Source organism: Lycium barbarum, chromosome 10 (assembly GCF_019175385.1).
Source record: "Lycium barbarum isolate Lr01 chromosome 10, ASM1917538v2, whole genome shotgun sequence".
NCBI classification, from domain to species: Eukaryota; Viridiplantae; Streptophyta; class Magnoliopsida; order Solanales; family Solanaceae; genus Lycium; species Lycium barbarum.
The window spans coordinates 29,916,062-29,942,577 of NC_083346.1; the positions used below are offsets into that span (position 1 = coordinate 29,916,062).

Sequence of the window (26,516 nt, forward strand, 5' to 3'; positions counted from 1 at the left end):
AATATTTGCTAACAATGTTTTTCTTTCTTTCGAAGACGTCATTTATTCATATCATTAATTCAAAAAAAAAAGAAATTTGGCAAAAGTTCCCCTTAGAAAAGGGATTTTTGGATTCGAAAAATCCTCGCAAGTGTTCAATTCACTTTATTACCGAACTAGAAGACACCGGGAATTTCTCCGAGTAGAATCACTACTATTCTAGTCCTAAAAATGAGTTTAGTTCTTATGTGTTTTATTATACATATATATAAAAATATGGAGTATATCTCCAATTTTATATGTATATATAGAGAGAGAGAAAATATAAGTATCCACTTTATTTACTGAAGCCCACAAGGTCAGACCATATGCCAAGTCTAGATTCGATCTTATCTCAAACAAAACGGCCCAATAAGTTTCTTTCACGTTTCCAGTCCAACCGGGTTCTGGGCTTCCAAGCCCAAACAGTCTCAAATTTCCTCCAATTTCTCAAATTCAAAATCATTTTTAGTCTCTGAAAATATCCAAAATATGCTAACCTCTTATTTCAACAAATTAGCCCTAGTCTAGCAAGTTGTTCCTTTACCATCGTAAAAGCATTTTGAAGTCAAACTTATTTTTTCAAACCAGATTTAGTTTTAGATAGAAATAATTAAGCATTTTTATTCCTTGTTACGACTTAAGGCCCAACAAATATTTACCTGTTTTTATCAAGGATGGAAAGTCCAAAATTTGCTACTTACTAGTTTTAAAAAAAAAAAACATTCATCTTGACCCAAATTCATACTTAGGCGAAGATCCCATTTTATTTGCTAATTTAACTTGATAATGTCCTCAAAACCAACTTCCGAGTTTAAACATTAGGTAAAACTCCCATTTTCGTGTTCAAAAAAATGATTTTTTTTTAGGTCGACTTTCCACTATACTAAGCGTTTTCCTAAGTTCTAACATATATAAGGGTTTCAATATTTCACATAGTTTGTTTACATATATAATGCATATACATAGATAACATATAAACATAAATGAAAAGGAAGAAAATTAAGCTGGTGGGCCTACCAAACCCGCCAGCCTCCATTTTCACCCATGGATGGGCCTTCATCATATTTGCTTCCCTTTCTATCTCTCGGACTCAATCAAAGAAAAGTGTTGCGCCTCTGGCCCAATGAAGTCATGTGCAGTGGTGGCCCAAATGGCCCAGTGGAATCCCATGCAACGCAGAGGACAAAAAAGGAGAGAACAATTTAGCAAGGTATCTATTCCTAAATGCTTTCAATAAAATTTAAACTAAGCGCAAAAGGAAGTATTTATATGTGCATATGCATTTCTCTATGCAACAATTCATATCCAGCTTTGGGTAAACTAAAATAAACAAGGAACTGAAGGTAAACAAACGAATATCTCTTGGCCCAAAACTGAAAGAATTAAATTTTATTCACAAGTAAGCCCAAGTTACAAAAGTTTTTCGGAGGGGCATATCCGGCCCAAAGTCTCAACTTCACAAAATATGGTAATATTTTCAGTAACCACAACCACTCATGACTCATTTGTGCCCATATAGACTCAGAATTTTTATAGAAAAGGGAAGAAACAGCTTCTTCTTTTAATCTCTGAACCATTTCATATTATCATCCTAACTCTAAATGCCCATGTTGGAATTATACAGTCTTGACAAGTTAAATTAAACCAATAAAGTGATAGTAGTTTAGTTGAAACAAGCCATTAAACCATACCTTTCTTGACATACACTTAAGGCTTTCCAGATATTTGAAAACAAAAACACCATGGATTAAAGACGCAGTTTTAGTTAATTTGAAAAAATAAAAAACAAAAAAACAAAAAACATAACTAAGGAATCCCATAATATTTATTCTCATATAGGGGAACCCTAGCAACTTAGAAGGAGGATGACAAACTGAGTTTGACTAGAAACTCTAAGCTTGTCCACTCTCTTCTAAGTCCTAGGTAAGTCACACCTATACTTTGAATAAATCCTTAAACGACACCTTCATTGTCACCCTCCAACATCACAGAACCAATACATAATGCCACAACACAAATTCAAGCTTCATGGTTCACAGAAAACAACACATGAGGCCAAGTACAACAGATATCAAGTCAAGTAGAACAAACTGATCCTTATCAACATTTTAACCTACTCCAATTTTAATCTTGTTACAATTCCTAGGTCAACTGTTAACAGATAGTTTTTCCCAGCAAAAAATAAAGTTCAATTCAAACCAGAGGCACAGAACCCTAATGAACCATATTTGAACATCAAAGCAAACTTTAAGACTTATAAAAAAATACTTGTTTTAATGTTAGACCATTTTCAGTCCTATAAGTTGTGTCATGAATAGTCTAGGTACTTATTGTGACTTAAGTAATAGACAGGAATCAAAGCAACATCAAAACAGACCTATGTTAAACTGGACTGATATTTTTCTACCATTTTTATTTATGTGTTCAAAATATATCACAATATTCCAGCTTATATTCCAGTGACACAAGTCTTTGAAAGCAAAAATACATATTTGAAAACGGTGACTCCTTAGACTTGTAATGAGCAAGCAAACCATCAATCTATCATAAAGACCAACACTCAATATCTCATATGGATTTAAAAGAGACAAAGGCAAACTAAACAATCCAAACAATTTGTTTTTTTTTTTTTTGGTTTTCAAAGTATAGATCAACTCAGACCCCAGATTAACAAACTATGATCCTTTAGGCCAACAGAGGGTAAACAAGTTGAAGCAAATATGCATTCAGTCATATTGTGTTGTATCAAGTTATTTTGTACCAACAAAAGACATCAAGAAGGGATTACATAGGGATCCTAGATCTCTAATATCATTTTAAGTTATTATAGAACATGATTAATGTAAACTAACATCTAACTTATCCTGGATAACTAGATACTACTTATAAATAAGCTAAGCTAAGGATACTTAGCAGACAAAATAGCCTTAAATAATATTAACTCCAACAGAACCATCTATACAAACCAACACAATTTTGTACTTAACACTACTATACTAAGCTACACAAAGACAACTGAATTGAAATAGATTAGAGACAATTCTATATCAATATCATGTTAAGCTAAAATATAAAACCAAACACATTAAGCATGATCGTACACTAAACCATTATACTAAATTAATCAAAGCAACTAAAGAAAAAAAAAAACTAGACTAATCACACACTAATTATAATATCTAAAATAAGCAGAAAAAAAAACAGAATTAAACAAACAATAATTAACACATGAGATAAGCAAATATAAAATACTGACCAAATAAATTAATAAAGAAGAAGGGTAAATATGTTGCCTTTCTCTTGTGCAGCCTCAATCGAGTATTGGACTTGAAGATTCTTCAAACACCTTCACCCACAACTCAGCCACACGAACAAAAGAGAAAATATTTAAGAAATTTTAACTTAACTCAGGAAAATTAAAGTTTAAAAGAAAATATGCAAAAAAAACTTAAGTGCTTCGAGTTTTTATGTGAATATCTGAGTTCGGTCCCTTCAAAAATGTAAATTTGGGGGTTCTATTTATAGAACCCCAAATCTGAGAAACCCTAATATCTAAACGATGTGGGACTTCTCAAAATCTGAGAAATTCTCCTCTATATCAACATGCAATGGCTAGGATTCAAGGTAATCGATATATGAAGGGTTAGATTTACCCTTTTACCGATCAATCCAGTTGAACCTTGATGAGCCAATGAGAGATCGAGATTCAAATGGGTAGAGACAAATCCCATTAATGGATTTGTACCTGTAAAACTAAAAGAAATTAAAAAGTAAGACGGAAAAGAGATTTTACCGTTTTCGTGGTGGTTGGGTTTTTTATCAAAGAGGATTGGGCCGGGTCTGGCCCTTGTTGGGCTAGACTCGGTCCATAAAAAAGAAACTGAGGCCCACTTATGTATATATACATGTGGTATACTAAACTTATATCACTGTATATGTATGTATATCGGGCAAATTTGCCAATTAATAAATGGCCAAAAAATTAAAAAGGGTTAATTACTAAAGAATTTCAATTATAACCAAATTAAAAACTAATTAATCAATTAATTTAAAATACGGCCAATTTTATAATATAAATCAAGTTTACAAACATGGCCTTAATTGAAGCAAATCATGAGATTGATTATTTCAATTATGGCCTCAATTTGACTAGTCAATTGATTATTTCAAGTGTAGCCGTAATTAAACACTTAATAAGCAGATTCACAAATATAACCATAATTAATTATTTAAATCAATTATAATTAATTTGAGAATTGTCAATATGATTTGATTATGCAGAAATTAAAGTTGAGGAGCAAAAATGATTATTTATTTTAATTAATCAATTTCCTTGAATTAAATGGAGTAAAATACTTGCTAATTTGGGCAATTAATTAAACAAGATAATTGTTATAAATTGCCTTTAATTTTAGCAAATATTATAATTGTTTCAATAATACATAAATGAATTTATAATATTTATAGAAATTATTTTACCAAATGAGAATGGTAAAATATTATCTAAACAATCATTTTGACTTCTAAAAATACATATTTCACTCCGTTAATATCCAAGGACTCTGGGTAATTAAAATAATTTATGGGAGGTCAAAAACTAGGTGTCAACAAGCACAGTCCCTCATATTAGAATGAACTGACACATGAACTAACATATCAAGGCTAAACTACCTAAACAAAGCTAACATCCTAGCACAAACTTATGAGTCAAGGAAACTAATTCACATGTTAAGTTGACTAAAGGTCTTACATGCTGGTTACACATGGAGACTCAATCAGTTATGAGCTAAACAGGCTAAGCAAGTAGGCATTCACCAAAACTATGACTGCTACACCAATCCAATACATACATAACTAAGCACCATCCAAGTTACATAAGTATACACATGCTAATAACCTACAAGACAGCAGTTAAGCTCAATAAGACATAGAAAACACCTATGAACATGTTGATAGTCTAGAACTAACTTGAACAAACAGCTAGTCAAAGTAGGCATTGAACTCAACTTAACATGCTTGTAATCATTTTATACAGGGACATCATTAACCATAAACTAAACCACATCAAAGCTACACAGTATACTAATGATAGAACTAATTATAGTTGGATAATGATTAAACTAAGTTGCAGACATGCTAATGATCAACTTAATCTAGCATATACTTAGCTAAAGACTAACTTAATCTGGCCAACTGATGCAATGAGGGTACTTAGATCATCGGAGTAGTTAAGGTTTGCAAAGAACTCAGACACTTGTTCCTCATAAGCACTTGGCACTGGTGGAGCCAACAAATTACTCCAACTCTTAAATCTAATTATTTCATTCAATTCTTTCATCCCAAATTTTTTAGCAATTTTCAGATCAAGAACCCTTCCTAACAACAGCTTTTGTCTCCTCAGACTTTCTCTTTTCTCATTTTCACTTAGAGCAACTACTTTGCTCACCCTTGGCTTCTTTAGGGAACTTGACTCTTCATTGTTTTTGCTCTTTATTTTCTTTGAATTTTTCTTAACAATTGAGGCAGCTTTCATTTCTTCCCTTTCCACTGCCTCATCATAATTCACGACTACAGTTTCCATAACGACTAGCTCAATTTCATCAGTCAATCGGTTGCTTACCTGAGAGCTTCTAATCCTTTTTCTACCCTTTGTTTTGTTGTCCTGGAGAGTTGATTCCAGGGCTACCTTTGTAGCATTCTTACTTTGTCTGGTTTGAGGTGTTGTTCGACCAGAAATGATTTTCTTAGTAACTCTAAATCCTCTGGTTCCTTGATCTCCGGACTTTCTCTTCATTTTAAGGGCAAGAGATATCTTATAACATATTCATCAACACAAGTATTTTGACCATGACTCTTTTCTGGTGAGAACTCAGCAAAAGGTGAGACATCATGAGGAGCAAGTTCTGGTCTTAGAATCAGATCTAAGTTTCTTCTGGGCGACCCTGGTGTCTTGTCCCACACAGGAGATGTCTTGGATTCAGTTTCAGTCGTTCCTAGTACTGAGGGATCAGGTTTCTCCTTCATTTTCTCTGAGTTCCTTTGATTCCCAGATCACCTATAGTGTTCATGGTTTGTGCGATTTCTTCCATTAGGGCTGCATTACTGTCAATTCTACCAAAAAGTCCTTGACCAATACCAGAGATGGGTCCATCCACCTTTATGGGAGACTCGTCTACTGACTCCTCTATTCCTTTATCGAGATTAGAGAAAGGAGTGTTACTTTTTTGTACATTGCCTGTTTCTGAAGTTTGTTCCCCTTCATCACATATAGCCTTTTCTTTCTGCATATCTGGGGAGACCAGGTTTTCTTTGGCTTGATGTGATTCCCTTGTATTCTTAATAGATTGACTGGTAACTACTATACCATTTTCTTGCTTTTCCATTTCATCTGTGTTTTGAAAATATTTGGACACAGATACGGTATGACCACTACTTACAGAGTCAGGTTTTTGGATTTGAACAGGTATGGCTGAAAAAGATACTGTTCTACTGAGATATTTGCTGGAGGCAGAGGATTTTGAGAAAAAGGTGACACATTTTAAATCGATAGGAGGATGGGGTTTTGGAGAGGATATGGGTTGGCTTGATTCAGGTGGATTTTGGGCCTTGGAAGGTGAGAAAAGAGGGGTCGATTTCGACAGGGACTGGAGAAATAGGTCCTTCACTAGACATAGTTAAGTTTGATTCTAGAAGAAAACAAGGAGAGAGGACATAGACTGAGAGTGAGAAATGGATGAGGTTTGAATGTGGGAGAGAAGAGGTAAGGAGGTATGTGGTATTTTCGGCATCAAATGAAGAGAAGGAAAGGTAATCAAGGGTAAATAAAAAAATCAGAAAGAGTCAGGTGACGAGTGGGTCGGGTAAACCTAAGAAAGGTGTAAAGTCTGGAGGAGAATTTTCAAAAGGTTTCGGTGACTTGGCACTTAATGACAATTTCACTTTTATACTTGTGCTGAAAATACTACTAACCTGAGTTGTAGAAACCAGGTTCCTTTGCTAATTTTGTTTGAAAAAGAAAAGTCATCCGAGCAACAACTCTGAAATGTGTCAGGTCACCTTTGCTTACACTGTTCTGAGATATCCATGTGTGTATACCTGTAACAGTAGAACTGAGTTAGATGTCACCGCATAAAAAAAACTTTTTGCCTGATTTTAACTCTTAAAAAAAAAGCTTTTTGGATAGTGTCAGTAACTCGGTTCTTCAAGTAATTAGTCACCACACTCGGATTTGTGATAACGAGAAGGATATGACAGACCAGGTGTCCTCAAGTTGGCTTATTCTGCATATCTTAGGGTTGAGACACCACTCTTCACCTGTTAAAAACCTTTCTACATCCTAATTCTCTAAAACATGAGAGGATGTTTTGCTCATGCTTTTCTCTTCAGGCACCCATCATCTCCTTGGAAGCTCTTGAATGAAAGGTAGATTTCATTTTCCTCTTGTTCCCCTCTTTTTCACTTAAGTCTTCCAACATGATCACTGACATTGTTTAGCACCCCATACCAGATTGGGTCCCTTGGAGTAATGAACAAGGTGAGTTGGATTTCCCTTTTTTTGTTCAAACAAGTTTACTCCTTTCTGATGCAGACTAAATTTTTTCTCTCCTGAATTTTTTTTTGTAGTGTCCCCATTGTGGAGACAGTTGGAGATGCTAGTCTTCTGACCTCCATAATTTCTTCTGTGTTTTGAATTCAACACCTCCATGACTGTAGTTGAGGAACAGATCTCTTGTAGGGAGTTTTCTAGAATGATGTTCACCTTAGTCATGTTCTTCTGAGGTACATTATCCTTTTCATACTCGGCATTAAGATTCATTGTGGCCTGCTTAGATGGATTTCGCTCATTATTTCCTTTATATGGACATCCTTCTATCCTCCTTCTTTGTTTAGAGAGATAGCCATTAGAACGATCCTTTCCAAGTGTTAACAGTTTGGAAAGAGCCTGCTCTGATACCAATTGTTAGAGGCTATGCGTGCACTAAACACAGTATGGAGGGACCTGGTTGAGTACCAGTTCCCTTATGCAATGTATAAGTACAAAAAGCAAGATTTTACTGTGGAAAACTCCTTCCTCAAGGGATTAAAAACCACGACCTACCCCAGTAGGATTTCAACTCCACTACACGAGAAACTTCAGGTTACAACTCTATCGTAAGCTAGGAACTAACTCCCATAATCCCTCACCCTTACAATAACACTTTTGCAACCTAGGAACTAACCCCTGTAGTCCTTCCACACTTGCAATGCTCCATTGCAAGTACCTCCACTTGACTAACTCTAGCCAAGGAAACTAATACTCCTAGACTAACTCTAGCCTAGTGTACCACTCAAAACTCTTGTGAAGACACTCTTCCAACAAGCAACCTTTGAGAATTCAACTAATACAACTAAGCTAACTCTAGCGTAATGTACCACTCAAGAGCTTGTGGAAGAAAACTTGAAACTTTAAGAAACCTACACACAGCTTCCTTTTTGGGAAGAGTAGCTTTACAGGTTTAGCACAAACGCCAAAGCTCAACAGCTTGATAACTTGAAGTATCTTCCTTTGTAACGAGCGACCTCTTCAATCTATTATAGCTTTGTCTCTGATGGTACTTGAATAACCTTGTGACGACTAAGCTTTTGTTGTGAATTTAGGTTTTTCAAGACACACCCTAAAGACCTTGTAACATGTTGCTTTTATACTTAGACTACTATGCAGTGAACAGCTGCTGCTTTACAGTTGTGGCTATTGACTGTACGGAGCGTTGTAGCTATCGCCTTGTACGAAGAGAACAACTGGAGGACAGGATCTCATTCTGGTTCTTCATAGTTTGACAATCACCAAATCATGGAATATATATTCTCCATCACCAATAATCCGGAGTTAATAACCACCATGGTCAAGCAGGTTCATCAACAATTCAGACTTAATAGCCAATAACTTCAAGTAAGTTTATAAACATGTCATGAATGTACGACGTTCCTATTACACCTAGGAATTTCGGGCTGCTGAGCAGTGAATAGACTAACGTAAGTTAAGGTGTATATGATATCCCTATAAGTAAGAAGGGATAATTAATGGTTCTAATTAAGATTCCAAAGACATTTGAGGCAAGAGAGGAAATTTCGTCAAAATGAAACTTCATTGCAATTCTGCGAAAGGGGGGTTCGACGGTCGTTCTTTGTACCGTCGGATGGGTCGACGCTTCATCGATTGTGCCTTAGAATTGATTTAGCATAAAACCATTCGACGGAGTAGATCGACGCTCCGTTGATCAGTTCCCCGGACCGTCCTTCTCACCGTACAATGAAAGGAAACGAAAGTTGTTCACTGGAATTTTTACGACTTCGACGGTCAGATCGACGCCCCATCGATCTGATCGATGCTTCATCGTTCGTATCGTATAATTACCCGACGGGTCAGATTATTTTTATATAAGGAAGACCCTAAGTTCTTATTTATTTTTTCATTTTATTCATTCTCCACACCTCAAGAGGGCTCTAGAACATTCTCCAGACCATCTTAACATATACCCAAGAGAAATCAAGGGCTAAACATCAAGAGTTGGTAGAATCAAGTGTTTGGATGTTCATTGGGGTTGCTAGAAGTCAAGCATCCCTTTGGAATTGAAGTTGGATTTCTCTGCAAGTAAATTATTGCCATCCAAAGTTCATTTCTATATCATCAAAGGTGAGTTTTATGTTCATTCCATGTTATTAAGAATATTGAGTGGTTGAAAGACTTAGATTATGGGATAAAGTAGAGTATGAAGCTCAAATGTAGGAATAAGGGTATTCTTTAATAGTAGCTTGACATGAATTATGATTCTTGGCATGCCATGAGTAAAATCTTGTTGTGGATGATGCAAATGGTGTTAAAGAAGTATTATAAGAGAATGGATACGATATTGTGCCATAGTTATGGTAACGAATGACTTTGATAGGCAATGTTGAGAACTAAATAATGTCTAGCTTGATGAAGTTTAGTGATTATGATATTATGGATGTTGTTATTGATATTTGGGAGTTGTTGTATCATATGGAGAAAATTGTAGAAAGAAAGGAAGTGCTGCCTTATTTTCGTTAGCCCTTAGTCGCCTTAGCTTAGCTTTAAGTATGTTTCCGGTTATCTAATCTTGGTACGAATTCTCTTGAATGTAGAATCGAGAATTTGGAGGGAAGCGTTTAGTTGGCAAAGTTACAGAGACGTAAAGGTATGTAAGACTAGTCCCTTTCTTTCAAAGGCATGACTTCTATACTATGGGTTCTTTTCCACATTTCCATGACCTTCTTGCATCCCAAAAGATGAAAGCTAAAGATTATTGAGAGCTTCTTATGAGATCGAGATGAGATATGTTCTATGATAATAATGATGCCATGATGAACTTGATATTCTTACCTTTATGATTTCATTGATGTTACTTCCTATTGTTACCTACCTCATGCTATTAATTCCTTCAAGGTGAGACATGGTGATGAGGATTACTCCATAACATAAGCGGAGGTCCCCGATCTTACGTCACTCCGATAGAATTACAACCTTTGCTTGAGTTCTCATACATGCTTTAGATTATGTATATGTAAGACTACACCATGCCTAGTTGGCCGGGCAGACACCACTACGATAGGCGTAGTGGGCAGCTATGATGATGGTTACACCATGTCTAGATGACATGGGCAGACACCACTAGTGGGCGGCATGAGATGTTTAACCCGAACACGGGAGGCCCGGACGCGGGCTAATGATGATCACACTGTACCTATATGGTCGGGCAGTTATATATATGCTTATATGATATGATGTTGTTTATTATATAAGTTAGCATGCATGACTCCGCCTTCAGAGGCAATCGGTTACAGGTTACCCCTTTATCTCATATTTCTGCATCTCTTTATCATGTTATTGTGTATGCCTTACATACTCAGTACATTGTTCATACTGATGTCCTTTCTTTTATGGACGCTGTGGTCATGTCCATAGGTAGGAAAGGAGGCGGTATAGATTCATAGGACTCTATCAGCAGCTACACAGGAGCACTCCACTACTCCGAAGGTGCCAGTCGTTGATGCATTCTTTTGTGTACATATTTGGGTATGACGGGGTCCTATCCCGTCCTTATGTCTTAATACTCCAGTAGAGGCTCGTAGATGCGTATGCATGGGTAGTTGGTGTCTCATGAATACACAGGGGTATCTTTTGTATATCATTTTTGGTAGCCTCGCGGGCTTTTGTATGTGTATACATACATATATATATATATATGTATGTATGTATATATATATGTATGTACATACATACATATCTTGTGAGTGTTAATGACCATCTTATGAAGAGTTTGTCTTGAGAATGATATATGGCCAGGTTAGGTATGAAATATAGCATTGTGAGTGGTGCTCGGTGGCCAGCTCCGGGTACCCGTCATGGCCCACTAGTTGGGTCGTGACAGTTCCTTAGGATCCAAACACAATCAACAATCAATTATAATAAAGTAGCGCATGAAATTACATGCCCTGGCATTCATGGGTCACGACCCATAACTATACAATACACTACTACCATAACATGACAACGGTACTCATACCAATGCCAGTCACATCACGGATATGACCCTTGCTACACCTTACCCCTGATTATTAAGGTTATTTTATCATCTTTACTAAAAACGTCCCTCAAGGGAAGTCAGAAGTCTTAACATACCTCAAATGCCGAGCAAACATGCCACAAACCTTAGGAAATCGCCTTCTTTTATCCTCAAAGCTTTGGATTGTTCCTAATCTATGAAATACATGTCGCACGTAAGATAACGAGTCCATAAACACCCATATTTCTATACTTATATCTGAGCCTAAAAAGTTATCAAAAAAGCCAAACCCAAGGGAAAACTGAAATTGTAGTGAAAAATTAGTTTATCCATGACTTAAATAGTCTAAATCTACAAAATTTTCCAAAACCGTTACATCTCGTGTTTTCAAGTGTTTGAAAGCGTGCGAGTTAAATGACATTAGTAACGGAAAACGAGATTATCCCCAAGCTTATAGGTGGTTCGAGTGATGGTACAAATGTGTCGTTGGGATTAGAAGTTATACAAATCGAAGAAAATAAGTTTTATCGAGGTTCGAAATTTAATTGAGTGAAATACGGTCAAAGCTATAATATCCCGTATTTTTTGAACTAGGAAATTGAACCATCCAACATGAATAAATTTACCCGAGCCCGGAGGATTTGGTCATATTCAAGCATGAAAATCAAGAACTCAGTGTATATAAGGAATGAAGTCTCGGAATTATTTAAGACTTGAAAGTGAAATGACTGTGATTGAAAATAATATTTTTTATGTACCAAAAGGGGTTATGGACTAGTGTGATGTCATATGATCATGGCAATGAGTATATGAGGTGTGCTAAAAAATGATTTTTATTTAGGTAAATTGAGATCAAGAAATTATTATGGATATTTATACTATATATAAGCATGGGTTGGAGGTGGTTTCGTCGTCCACCTCCATCTCATGTTTTTTTTAAAAAAAAAAAAAAAAAAAAAAAAAAAAGTGGACCCATATTAAAAAGACAAGCTATATTCATGTAATACTCAAAGTATCCCCCATTAAGTCAATAATGGTGATTAATTTTTCAAAAGTAGTTCTCAATATATTATTATCAAGCTTCATTTTTTAATAGTTACTATTACAATTGATTATATTTTGTAGTTCCAGGGGTGATATCTTACCTCACCAACTGTAATTCTATAATCAAATTAATTGAATATTGTTACAACTGAAAAAGAAAAAAAAAGTGGACCCCATATTAAAAAGTCAAGCAATATCTATGTAATTCTCAAAGTATCCCCCATTAAGTCAATAATGGTGATTAATTTTTCAAAAGTAGTTCTGAATATATTATTATTAAGCTTCATTTTTTAAAAGTTACTATTACAACTGATTACATTTTATAGTTCCATGGGTGATATCTTACCTCACCAACTGTAATTCTATAATCAAATTAATTGAATATTGTTACAACTAAAAAATAAAACATGGACCCTATATTAAAAAATCAAGCAATATCCATGTAATTATCAAAGTATCCCCCATTAAGTCAATAATGGTTATTAATTTTTCAAAAGTAGTTCTGAATATATATTATTATCAAGTTTCATTTTTTAAAAGTTATTATTACAACTGATTACATTTTGTAGTTCCATGGGTAATATCTTACCTCACTAACTGTAATTCTATAATCAAATTAATTGAATATTGTTACAACTGATAAAATAAATTACTCAGATGTTTATTGCAGTATTGTTTAATATCCTAAAAAGAAACTAAGATGGGTATTACATTCTCAAAAGGCATTTTTCAATGTCTTAAGTTTCTAATTATATACGGAGCACCATAATAGCCAAAATAAATTATTAGTACATACTCATGATAGGTTAAGTAAAAAAAAATGATAGAAATCTTAAACCGCATCTATGCCCATGTTATATGACACAGTATACATAATCACCATATGTATAACAAGTTTCACGTTTTAGCCTAGGGGAATGGTAGTTCAAATGACGTTTCCGTATTTAGAAGTAGTTAAAAATTCAATAAGTTTTGAAATTCTGGTTCAAATTTGATTAACGCGTAGTTTAAAAAGTGTCTATTAGCCTTTTTCTTAAATAAAGTCATATTAACTGAAACAAACAAATAACATCATGGCACAAATTATTGAACCTGTGCTCCCAAAATTTCTATCTTTACATATGTGACTTTCAAGAAATATACCCCTATGATATGACGAGAAATTCCGAAGCTGTGCCTCAAATTTGCAAGTCAGAGTATAGGCACCTACTTCTAGAATCTCTCCCTTCCAGATCCTACTATGCCACAACATCATTATGCTCCTCTTGTTCCACTAGCCTCCAAACAAGCAACTCTAACCCATCATCCTCCCAAAATCTGCCTTACCATCTCTGTTATGGCGCCACACCCCCCCCCCCCCCCCATCTTCCTCCCAGAATTATTTCAATTCTTTTTATAATTGCATAAAAATAAAATTATAAATATATGTTGGGCCCGTGCTGGCACAGGCTCTGGTAAGCATGAGTTGGGGGTGGTTTCGTTGTCCACCTCCAACTCATGTAAAAAAAAATGCACCCCATATTAAAAAATCAAATAATATTCATGAAATTTTCAAGTATCCCCATTAAGTCAATAATGGTGGATTCATTATCATATGCGTATCAACCCATTAGTGGGAGCAAATGAAATTATTGTACAGCAAAAAACGTAGACCCCATATTATTGCTTTTCTTCAAAAGGTTAAGTAGTCAAACCATACAATTTCCTTTCTTTTCTTATATTAGCCTGAGATCTAATCTAGATATTTAACTATTGTATTTATTATTCCGCCATGTCATTTATTTGTTATGCTTACTAAAATAAATATACTTAAAATATTTATATTTTAAAATAAGATAGAATTTAATTATTTTTTCATTTTTATTCTTACTCTAATAAATGTGAAAAGAGATTAATGTCGTAAAAGAAAAAAAAAATATTAAATGGATCAAATAATAAATAAGATAAATTAGTCAAATTATAATTCTAATCGATGTTTCCTTAAAAAAAAAGTGCAAAAGACAACATGACAAGTAAAATGAGCTAAACCAAGAATATTCACCAAAAATTAAAAAATAGTAGTTCTTCGTTTAAATAGAAAATCAAATTTCTACTTTGTTTCGTTTTAAACATATAAAATTAATTTAATAATTTGCATTAGAATTATCCAAAGCAAAATTTGATAAAAAATAATAAGTATTGTTTAGGTCCAATCTACATACATTAACAATAGAATATTTTACACCTTTAAATTAATCGAATTAAAATTCAAAGTATCAGCTGATGCTTAAATATTGATATTGTTTTGTCTCAAAGAGAGGAAAATAGTTTCCTTTTAAACAAGTCTTCTCTTTTAAAAAGTATTAATAAATTTTTGCAAACTTTGTATTCGTAGCAAACACTAATGTAATAAAATTTTGGATACGGAGCACAAACTACAATGTTATATTAATCGTATTTTGAATATTGTGTGTGTATATATATATATATATATATATATATATATATATATATATATATATATATATATATATATATATATATATATATATATATATATATATATATATACAGTGCAAACTTATGTATGTTTATTAGCAATATAAAATATATATATTATTACTACCCAAACACAACTATATACACATAGATACACTATAATCTAAAGTGTTGGGCGCACGGGCATATGCCATCTAGTATAATACGGGAAGTTCACGGAGAGAGAAATTATTGGATCAGTTTATTAGTGCATCCATGTGGCACCATGATAGCATTACACTAAGGGGTCGTTTGGTAGGAGGGATAGGATGGGCTAGATTATTAATCCAGTGGAATTGGAATTAATCCTATGTTTGGTTGGTGGGATAACTTTTTTGATATCCCATCCAATCCCATGTAGATGGGATATGGGATAAAAGGTGGGATAAGGTGGGATTAGTAATCCCACATAAAGTGCGGGATTAATAATCCCATCTTATCTCATCCAATCCCATCTACATGGGATAACTTATCTTCCTACCAAACGACCCCTAAGTGACTATTCACTCTACATGTATATAATGGTGACATCTACAAGGCAAAGTCATGAATTAAAAGTTGTGGCAAAAGGGAGTGGACCCCACGGTCCACTAAACATGCTACAACTACTATTTTACTTTGATGAATACACTTGCCTCATGAGAACATATACATACTACACCAGCAACGTTTTTAGCTAAGTATGGAAATAATATGCATTTTGCTACTTCTTAGCTTAAGTTACGGAAAACCCCACTTTATGCCCTCTCAAGGATTTCCCCATCACTTAGCCTAAGATCTACAACTCGTAGTTCGTGGTAGTTGTGTAGCTTACCTCTCCGTTCTTGTTGTGTAATTGGAGAAGTGATTACAAGTGGTGCAACCTAGAATTAGGTGTTACTCAAGCACATTAAGGTAAGAATTCTCCTCTACTAGATATATTTAAAGTTCGTCCGGGTCATAGCTAAATTGTGGGATGAGAAATATGGAGCTAATAGTGGGAAATTATATTTTGACATTGTTGTTGTTGTATCGACTATTTGGTAATATTCTAAGTTGTGTTGTGGCTGGAAATTATTGGAGTAACTTGAGTATATTGTTGTTGTTGTCATTGATATGTAATTTGAAGAAAGGGGAAGATTGGAGAAGTGTGTTTCGTATCCGGGCTTGTCGCTCGTCGTGAAATGTTTATGACTTGTTGTTACTACGTGGTATCTTGTTATTGATGTATATACTTGTTGGATTGTTCTAGTTGTTGCTTTGATATATGGAGTCGGGGGAAAGGAGAAGAACGGGGGGATGCTGCCCATTTTGTTTTAGGATAAGTTAAATTTTCGTTATACGATTAAGAGAATCGTTTGTGTGGTTAACGATAGTATCATTATTGATATCATATAGGTCGAAGAGCAGATACGAGTTGAGTTCTTGAGCCGTTAAGCTAAGACCAGGTATGTTAAGACTATCCTTCCTTTCATTTTGGCATGATCCTTATGATATGAGTAAACGAGCAAATGAACGAACTTCCATATCACCCTACTCTTAGAAGCATTAGGAGTACTCTAATCTTTAATGCTTCTGTACCCCTTTTATGATTATTCCTTCTGTACATGGGTCTTGAGATTACGTATATTGATGATATTAGCTCAAAGATGTTTATCGGAGGTAGCACGACTTTATGTCACTCTGAGAGTTCTAGTTATTCATCTTACTTATGCATTGCACTCATTTATACATATGCACATTGACCCATGACCATAAGGCATTATATACGCGTATGTTATATGTATATGAGGTATGGGGAAAGGGATAGGCGTTATATACGCATCACCACCTAATCAGCTGGTATACGATGATGATGATGATGATGCCCACAGAGGGACCGACTTGATATGATATATGGATCGGACTACACGGTCCGCAACACTAACATTCATGGATCGGGTTGTACGTTCCTCAACACTGACAGTTATAATATGATATATGTATATGATTTTTGAAAGAAAGCATGCATATCATAGGCCCTCAGAGGCACTTTCAGTTATACAGACACTTTCAGGTATACAATCACAAAGATACATTCAGATCCACAGATTGATTCTCATGTCTCAGATTCCTTTCATAATTCTTATGTATAGAGTGTTTCCATGCCTTACATACTCGGTACATTATTCGTACTTACTCCCCTATTGCTTGGGGTAGGGGGGATGCGTTTCATGCCCACAGGTCCCAAGATACAGGTTGGTGATCCATCTATTAGGATGTCAGCTCAGCAGATGAGGTTAATGCACTTCATTTGTTCTAGAGACGCCAGGAGTCAGCATGGTCTTATGTATATTTATGTATGCACATATGTATGGGTATGGAGGGGCCTTGTCCTGGCTACGTTATGTTATGTTTTCTAGTAGAGGCTTGTAGACAGCTATGTACAGTCAGATGATATCCAGACTTGAGAGTTCATATGTTGTCACAAGTGGTTATGATATTTCTAGTAGAGGCTTGTAGACAGCTATGTACAGTCAGATGATATCCAGACTTGAGAGTTCATATGTTGTCACAAGTGGTTATGATAGCCTTATTGGCTCATACAGTATGTCTGGCATATTCATACAGATGAGTCTTTCAGGTTATTCGATATAGGCATACTTTCCTTATGAGTCTATTGAGAGTCATATGATGGCCCTATCGGCCTACCTATGTTTATGTTAATGTCACAGATGTATGTCGGATGGTACTTGACTAGTACGGTCAGGTGCCCGTCATGGCCCTCCAGTTTGGGTCGTGACAAAAACAATCCACAAATTGACTTCCAGTTATAAGAACTTTGTAGGCTAAACTTTAGAGCAAAAACACCTATTTCCCCCAATCCAAATCATGGATTAAGCCTTAAATTAATGGAAGAATAAAATAGGAATCGACAAAATAGAGGTTAGAAGCTTAGCCCCGAGAAAAATCACGCAAAATGCCCTTCGAATAGTTCCAAACAAGCTCTAGAACTCAAAATATAAAAATGGGAAATGAAGTTCGATGTTGGGAATTTAATTCACTACCAATAAGTCCCTTCATTGCGATCTCGAGGACGTTTCAACGATCGCAATGACTGTCTCAGACCCGGCATAGGAACGACCCATCACCATCATGATGCTCCTCTCGAGATCGTGAAGGAGGATTCAGACACTAGAAACCAACAACTTCAGCTATGCTCCGAACCTCAATGCAACACTCAAAACTTATCTGGAACCTACGGACAAAAATCAAATATGCATTTTAGTCATAAGACATGCTACGAGTCTGCTCGACCACTCGAAATATCTATATGGAGTCGTCTTGGGCCGATGTTGACCATGATCAACTCTAACCTTTAAACTTAACTAGGTCTCTACCAAAGGTCCAAAATGCACTCGAACCCCTCGGGATCCAAACTAAATGCTCGACTAGGTCCTAGATCACATTGCGGACCTCATTGAATCGACGAATCTCTAATTCGACTTTGTTAACCACCGATATTGACTTTAGTCAAATTTCCTCATTTCCTTAACTTAAGAAACGTCCAAATTTGCTAAATCCAATCCAATACTCACCCTATTTCCTCGGGAATTATGCTACCTATCCTTGCAAGTCATAAATACCATAAAGAGGCTATGAGAAGGGTATTTCAGGGAAAAGACTCAAAACGATCAAATGGTTTATTACATCATACACCACATAAATAAACATTCATCCTCGAATGGTAAAGAAACGGAAGTACCTAAAGTGTAAAAAAGTTGAGGGTAACTATTTTGCATATCCGACTCCGTCTATCAGACGATGCCCTCATTGAACTTTTGCCGAAGCTATCTATGTCAATCTTAACTTTCGAACGTGCCTATCCAAAAATGAATGTCGGTTCCTCCTCAAATGCCAGATTTTTATCAAGTAACACCATATCTATTGAATCACATGAGAACCATCTGAATGTTATTTCTTCAACATCAAAATCTGGAACCAAGGGTGAGCACCCCATAGACTAAGAGACAAAGCCAACTCATAGGCTACCTCACCAAAACATTGAATAATCTCAAACAATCGAATTACCTCGGGCTTAAATTGCCCTTCTTCCCGAACCTCATTACACCCTTCATGGGTGAAACCTTCAACAAAACCCACTCTCCAACCATGAACTCTAAATCACGAGCCTTCCGATCGGCATAACTCTTTTGCCTACTCTGAGCCGTGAGAAGTCGATCCTGAATCAACTTGACCTTGTCCAATGACTCTCTCAAACAATCCATACCCCAAGGCCTAACCTCAAATGCATTAAACCTACCATCCGGAGAGCGACATCTCCTACTATATATGGCCTCAAATTATGCCATCTAAATGTTTGAATGGCAACTGTTATTGTATGGAAACTCTGATAAAGGCAAGAGTTGGTCCCAATTGCCAACAACAACAACCCAGTGAAATCCCACAACGTGGGGTCTGGGGAGGGTAGAGTGTACGCAAACCTTACTCCTACCAAGGTGGAATTGGTCCCAATTGCCACCAAAGTAAATAACATAGGACCACAACATATCCTCCAAAACCTTAATAGCCTGCTCGGACTGAACATATGTCTGTGGGTGGAAGGTTGTGCTAAGCTCTACCTGAGTACCCAACTCCTTTTGCATCGATCTTTAAAAATGAGACGTAAACTGCGTGCCCCGTCTGAAATCTGAAATGATAGAAATGGGCACATATGCAAATGAACTATATCCCGGATGTAAATTCTTGCTAACTTCAGTTATAAGTAGTCTAAACCGAAATAAGATGGGCAAACTTGGTCAATTGCTCCATAATGACCCAGATAGCATCAAGCTTACCCAAAGTCTGTCGTAATCCTACCACAAAGTCTATAGATATCCGCTCCAACTTCCACTCGGGTATGGGCAATCCTCTGAATCATACCACCAGGCTTCTTGTATTCATACTTCACTTGTCGACAATTCAAACAACGAGACACAAACTCCACTATGTCCCTCTTCATCCGTCACCACCAATAATATTGCTTCAAATCACGATAAATCTTGGTATCCCCTTAGTAAATAGAATATCTCAAACTATGAGCCTCCTCTATGATCAACCGAGTCAATTCACCTATTCGAGGTACACAACTACGATCTTCTATTCTCAAGACACCCTTATCATCTAGAATAACCTCCTTGGCCTCTCCTTGTGACACCTTGTCCCGAATCATGCACAATTTTTCATCATCAAACTGTTGAGACCGAATTTGCTCCAATAGGCATGACCTCGCCTCCACACAAGCTAGAACCTTGCTAACTAGTCACTACTGTTTTTTATTTATTGGACCACTGAATCTTTGTAAAATCATGTATTTGAAAGTTTGTAATAACAAGTAATCACAGCTATTTATTTATAAATGGAATATGGAGATATACGATTTTTTAATGCGGCGCCTAAGAATATTCCAATAACTTGTTTATAAACTATGATTTGTTCATTTGGTAAGATTGTCTAAGGGTTGACGGATTTTACTATAGTTTTCACAAATTATGGTGTTCTCATGTTTATAAGCAAAAGTATAACTTTTGAAATTCAAATTGCATGTTCAAACACAATTTCAACTTTAAATCAGCCTCTACCGAAATCAATGATTTGAAGTTCAAGCATCAAAAAGTATTCCTCCCTTCATCTTAAAACAACAACGTTGTGTATTATTTGTAAAATTAAACAATTTATTTTTTCAATCATTCCTTGAAGTACAACAACTACGTAGATGTGTTTTGAAATGTTTCTAAGAAATAAAAATCACTTAATTCATATTTAGTTAAGTCTCTCTTCTATAACCGAGATCCTAAAATTTTTCACGTATCACCTAATAAATCTAGAGGAGAATTTTTCTGTCAATTGCTCACTCACATACACTATGAAAACTAGACTCCCTCTTCTCCCCCTGTGTCCCTCTTTATTTAAAATATAGGTGAAGATAATTGACATTTTTGAAACTCCAATTCCACAGATAGCTTGTCTGGATATTGTACGAGTTTACTTTTCATGTATTTTGAATATATTAGATCGGTTTTACATAACTATCGTCATTTTTTTTAATATCTAAAACAATGTATGAAGTTGTAGCGGCAACGTACATATAGCCCAATATTCGCTGAAATAGTCAAATTAGTTCATTATTCCTAGTTGGTAAAATCATAGAAAGAACAAATTAAAAAAAAAAAAAAAAAAGGAGGAGCGAATTATATGTTTCATCAAGTCAACTTCTATTGAATTGATAACAAAGGACAAGGCCAATTGACAATAAACAAATTGCTAATTGGAACTGAGAGAGTCCACCAGTAGTCCATTACTCATTAGAAAACAACTTGAGGGTTGTAGTTGCCATTTTCTTCCCGACTTAAGTATTCTTATTAACTGATTAAATAATACGAGCTGCTTTTATAAAATTAATTTCTTTTAGAGGTTAACTTTGACAATAAATAATTGAGTACCCAAGAATCTGAGGGTTGAAACCTTCACTATTGTAGTGTATTTAATCAACAAACTAGCACTTTTTTGCGTTTTTCTTTTTGCAATATTGTTTTGAGTTGTTATGATGCTCGACCGTATGTCTGAGGTATGAGTCGAATTATGATAAAGAGATTTGATGGCTATTCCCTACAAAATTCGTATACTTTAATTGCAAGAGGAATGATAAAACAATTTTTCTTGCGCCAATTAAAATATTTGACATTTAAAAAAAAAAAAAAAAAGAAGAAGAAGAAGAAAATAACTTTTTGTGTACTTTTTTTGTAATAACTAAATGAGATCTAAACATCAAAATGTATGTTTACATACATAATAATACATCACTATAGCAGCCATAAAATTTTCAGACAAACGTTGTCATTATAATGAGGTTTGATTGTATAAAAATTTTGTTGTGACTGGTGAATTTCTCATAGCCCCATTTATGTAATTACGCTAGGTATGTTTTTGTTGGTGGTGGTTGTGAATTTCTCATAGACAAACTGCATACACTTCCAAAATTTCTTTTTCGATTTCATTTCCTGAATGTGTTATCGGGTTAACCATCTTGTTTAATTTCTTTAAGAAATAATCTTTACCCATAAACAACTTCATCTCCGTTTTGTTTTTCATTTTTTGGTCATAATTGTGTCCATTGTAAAACTTAGCAACATTACAACTCAATCCAGATTAAATCAGAGCCATAGTAATAAATATTGAGAGACAATTTAGGACTTACCAACTTAAGTGTCTTGTTTTTTATTTTGGTATGTCCCAAGAGTGTCTATTTTTATATTTAGTAAGTTGACAATTCAAACACCATACATAACAAATTTATAACCACAAATTCAAAAGACAAATTAGTACATTTCTCAGATCTTTAATTTAGAATCACAAAATTGAAAAGTCTCTCTATAATTCTTAAATTTCGTATCCAGTCAAATTAAAAAACTTAAATTGGGACGGAAAGAGTACCTTTTTATTATGTAAAAGATATTTATTTTAAACTAAATATAAAAGTTAAAGCACCATCTAATATGAACCAGAAAGAGTAACTAAATAGGGATTATAACATTTTCTTTTGAGTATGTGGAACATAGACATATGAGGGTTATTCTTTAATATAGTTATGTATCGACCAAAATTAAACGTAAAAATAAGCTAAATAACTTTCATAAATCAGATAATTCATTTTCTCATAACACTTCTTAGCTTGCAAAGTACCGATTTAACTTCAGGAGCACCCATTTTGTTGTATCATTAAAGATCATATAAAGTAACATTTCCACAATAAGTGATGAGATGATGACATTTTTGGGCAGTTGATGTTGATGGTGACAGTCTGACGGTGAAGGTTTCAGATTTTTTTTGTTCATTAAATAAATCCACAGTAGTAACTATTTACATGCACTATAACATTATATTAACATAGATATCTTTGTCATCTTAATGCCTACCCAATTGTTAATGAGCTTACTAGTGAGAATTAATACACTTCTTAGAGTCACGCTATTGCTAAATAAAAGTATTCCTTTCCTTTCCTTCATCTTAAAACAATAATAGCACTACTGTTTGTAAAATTAAACAATTTATTTTCTTAATCATGTTTTCAAATACAATAACTGTACGGAGGGGCGGAGCCAGAAAGGAGCGACGGGTCCCCTTCAGCGAAAATTATACTGTATATATAAGGTTAAAACTATTTTATATATGTAATATATATAGTATATGTTGAATCTCCTTGGCTTCTATGTGTGTTTACTTCTTTATATTTTTTAATTCCCCTAATAAAAAATCTGGCTCCGTCGCTGCAACTACGTATGTGTTTTTAAATACTTATAAAAACTAAATCATTTATTTATATTTATTTTAGTCTTTCTCCCAACGTCACTTTTTCATTTGATTTTTTTTTTTGGTTTGGTGGGGTGGCGTGGGGGTGTAAATATACCCCTCAACTTTGTGATTTAGAACAGATATACTTCTCGTTAAAAAAGTGGTATATATATACTCCCGCTATTATCATTTTGTGTAACAACAGGGGCTATATATGCACTATTTTTTTTTAATCAGGAGTATATGTGCTTTAAATGGCAAAATTGAAGGGTATATTTGGATATTTATCCAAAAATAAATAAATAGTAGCCAAAACGCGTAGTATTGGGATAGTGTGCATGTCTAGTTGCTCCATGTGACTCATCTCATACTACTTTGACATTAAAGTCTCCTGCTTCCATCATCATTTACCCATACATACACACTATTAATCTAGTGACGGTACCATTAATATTCTCTCTCATCCTCACAACCCCGACACACATTTTTATCATTCTTTCTCAACTTCAGATCCAACTGAGTCTTTATATCTTTCAACAAAGCCAAACTCAGTCATAGAATTCAGTACATATGGTTCCACTTACTACTCAACAAAATTGCAGCTTTTCTAAGGTACTTTTAGTACTATGTTTTCTTTTAGTCTTATTAGCTTCTTCATTCATTTCTACTCAGAGTCATCAAATTAAGAAGAACAATGCTTCATCAACAAGAATAACAAGAAGAATTTTGGAGCTAGACATTATTGATTATGATGACGATGATGATTCTCCTCAACCAATCAAGAAGAAAAAATCCATTTCAAACATTAATGATTCTTCTCAACCAATCAAGAAGAAAAAATCCATTTCAAACATTAATGATTCTAAGAAGAAATCCAAATTAACTTCATTTTCCAGTTCCAAGAACCAAACCAAACTCATCAAATCCACCACTAGCTCTTCCAAGAACCAAACCAAATTAACCAAGATTTCTTCTTTTTCTTCTTCTTCAATCAAGAACCAAACCAAGCTTGCAAAAACTAAACTTTCTTTATCTGATTCATTTTTTGGTTCAACCAAGAACAAAACAAAGCTCATCAAGCCCACCCCAGAAGAGAAACTTTCACTAAAATCCCAATTGAAAAAACTCAATTCCACTTCCACCAAGTCCTCAAATTCAACCAAAAAAACATCCTCAGATCTATCGAAAATAACCTCTTCTTTACCAAAGAACAAAACAACCAAAGTCACCAACACAAACAACCTCAATGAATCCAAATCCAAATCCAAGAACACAACAAAAAACCAATCTTCCACAAACAAAAATACCAAGAAAGAAACTACACATAAGGATGCACAGCCTTATTGGCTAGAAAACGATGAAGATGACTTAATGTCTGGTTTTATAGATTTACCATCCAAATTTCAAGAAACCCTTTTACCAGATTTAGAAAAAATCTCAAAAACATCAAAAGTTTACCTCAACAAAGCCAATAAAGAGTTCACCAAGAACTTCAAACCAATAGTAGGCAACAAATATGCACCCACAATTGCCTCTATACTTTCATTTGTATTCATTATAATCCCTCTAATTCTTGTTTCTCTCATTTTCAATAAAATCAAAGCTTATTTTTCACTCCAAAGACTATTAATATTCATCCAAGTTTATCTCTCAATATATTTCTCAATCCTATGTCTTTCCTCTTTAGTCACTGGTTTAGAACCACTTAAGTTTTTCTATGCTACTTCACAGTCCACTTACATTTGCCTACAACTCATGCAAACACTTGGTTATGTGTTGTACCTTTTGATGTTATTAATGTACCTTGTTTTAGTATTCTCAACTGAGACTGGGCATGCTACAAAGATGATTGGGCTGGCCCAAACATTTGTGGGCTTTGCTGTTGGGTTGCATTATTACATGACAGTGTTTCATAAGGCTGTATTACGTATGCCACCTAGGACAAGTTGGAGAATTCATGCAATTTATGCCACGTGTTTTCTTTTGATTTGTTTGTTGAGTAGAGCTGAAAGAATGAAGAAAACCTATTTAGAAGAAGGGGGTGAAGAAGGTAAAAAGAGCTAAATTAAAAGTGTCTTTTTTTTCTTTTTTTTTTTTCTTCCTTTTGATTATTTTTCTTTTTTAAAATTACTTAATGAGCTATTGTTTTTAGTTAGAAAGCGAGAAAAGAGAAGAACAGGAAAACATTATTTCTTCTTTATTGCAAGTTGTAATTTATGAAGGCTTTACTTTGAATAAATGATGCAATTGCAGTAACCTTTGTGGCCTTTTTCAATTGTAACTTATTCAATAACTTAGATAGATAGCATAATAGTTATGCATTGATTGTATTTTATTACTACTATTCTCTTTCTTATATTTAACTAGTGAACTTGTCCGCGCTTCGCGCGGTCTTATGGCATGACATATATAATAGTACAATTTATAAACGAATATATAATCAAGCTAGAAGAAATAATCAGACAAAATAAATTTCTAGTAACTAAATGAATCACAAAAAAAAATTATCGCAAGTAGAGCTAATTAAAAAGTCTGTTCGCAATGACATATATCACTCAAAAATCAATTACCATGTTACCTTGCAATTTTTTATGAAATATGTTTAAATTTTTTAAAAAGGAATCAACTAAATATGCATTACACTTAGTATATTTTAGCAATATTCCATTAAACTTTTCTCTCGTTTTGTAAAACCATTTTCTCTCCAATTGAGGTCCCAAAACCTATTTGTTTCAACAACATGAAATAAATCAATGTTTATTTAAGTATAGCTGCAAAACAAACAAAAAAAGGATTATCATTGTAATAAAGTATTGGAAAATAGATCCAGAGAATAAATAACTCTATACAAATCTTTCTTGTTTAGTTCCAGTAAGTTGTTGATCCCTTTTTTGCCGTATCCTACTGGTAAATTCACCTAAATTTGTTCACGTTATTGAGAACAACATTTTATATATTTTTTGTATAAAATTATTTGATATTTTTATCCCGTGAGGGCTAGGGCTCCGCTCAAAACATCCTTGAATGCTAGCAATCATTCATCGAACACAAAAAATAACT

At 34.5% G+C, this 26,516-nt stretch overlaps 1 protein-coding gene and 1 long non-coding RNA gene across 2 annotated transcripts; one reads left to right on the plus strand and one right to left on the minus strand.

Annotated features, from left to right (window-relative positions):
- Positions 1–921: 921 nt before the first annotated feature.
- Positions 922–3,824, minus strand: LOC132614932 (uncharacterized). Its single transcript, XR_009572509.1, has 2 exons — positions 3,278–3,824; positions 922–1,136 (listed from the first exon to the last, which is right to left on the minus strand). It is a non-coding gene; the product is annotated as an uncharacterized LOC132614932 (long non-coding RNA).
- Positions 3,825–23,845: 20,021 nt separating this feature from the next.
- On the plus strand, positions 23,846–25,712 carry LOC132615201 (uncharacterized). Its single transcript, XM_060329764.1, has one exon. It carries the CDS (start codon positions 24,027–24,029, stop codon positions 25,518–25,520), a length of 1,494 nt encoding a protein of 497 aa, XP_060185747.1. The 5' UTR covers positions 23,846–24,026; the 3' UTR covers positions 25,521–25,712.
- Positions 25,713–26,516: the final 804 nt, after the last annotated feature.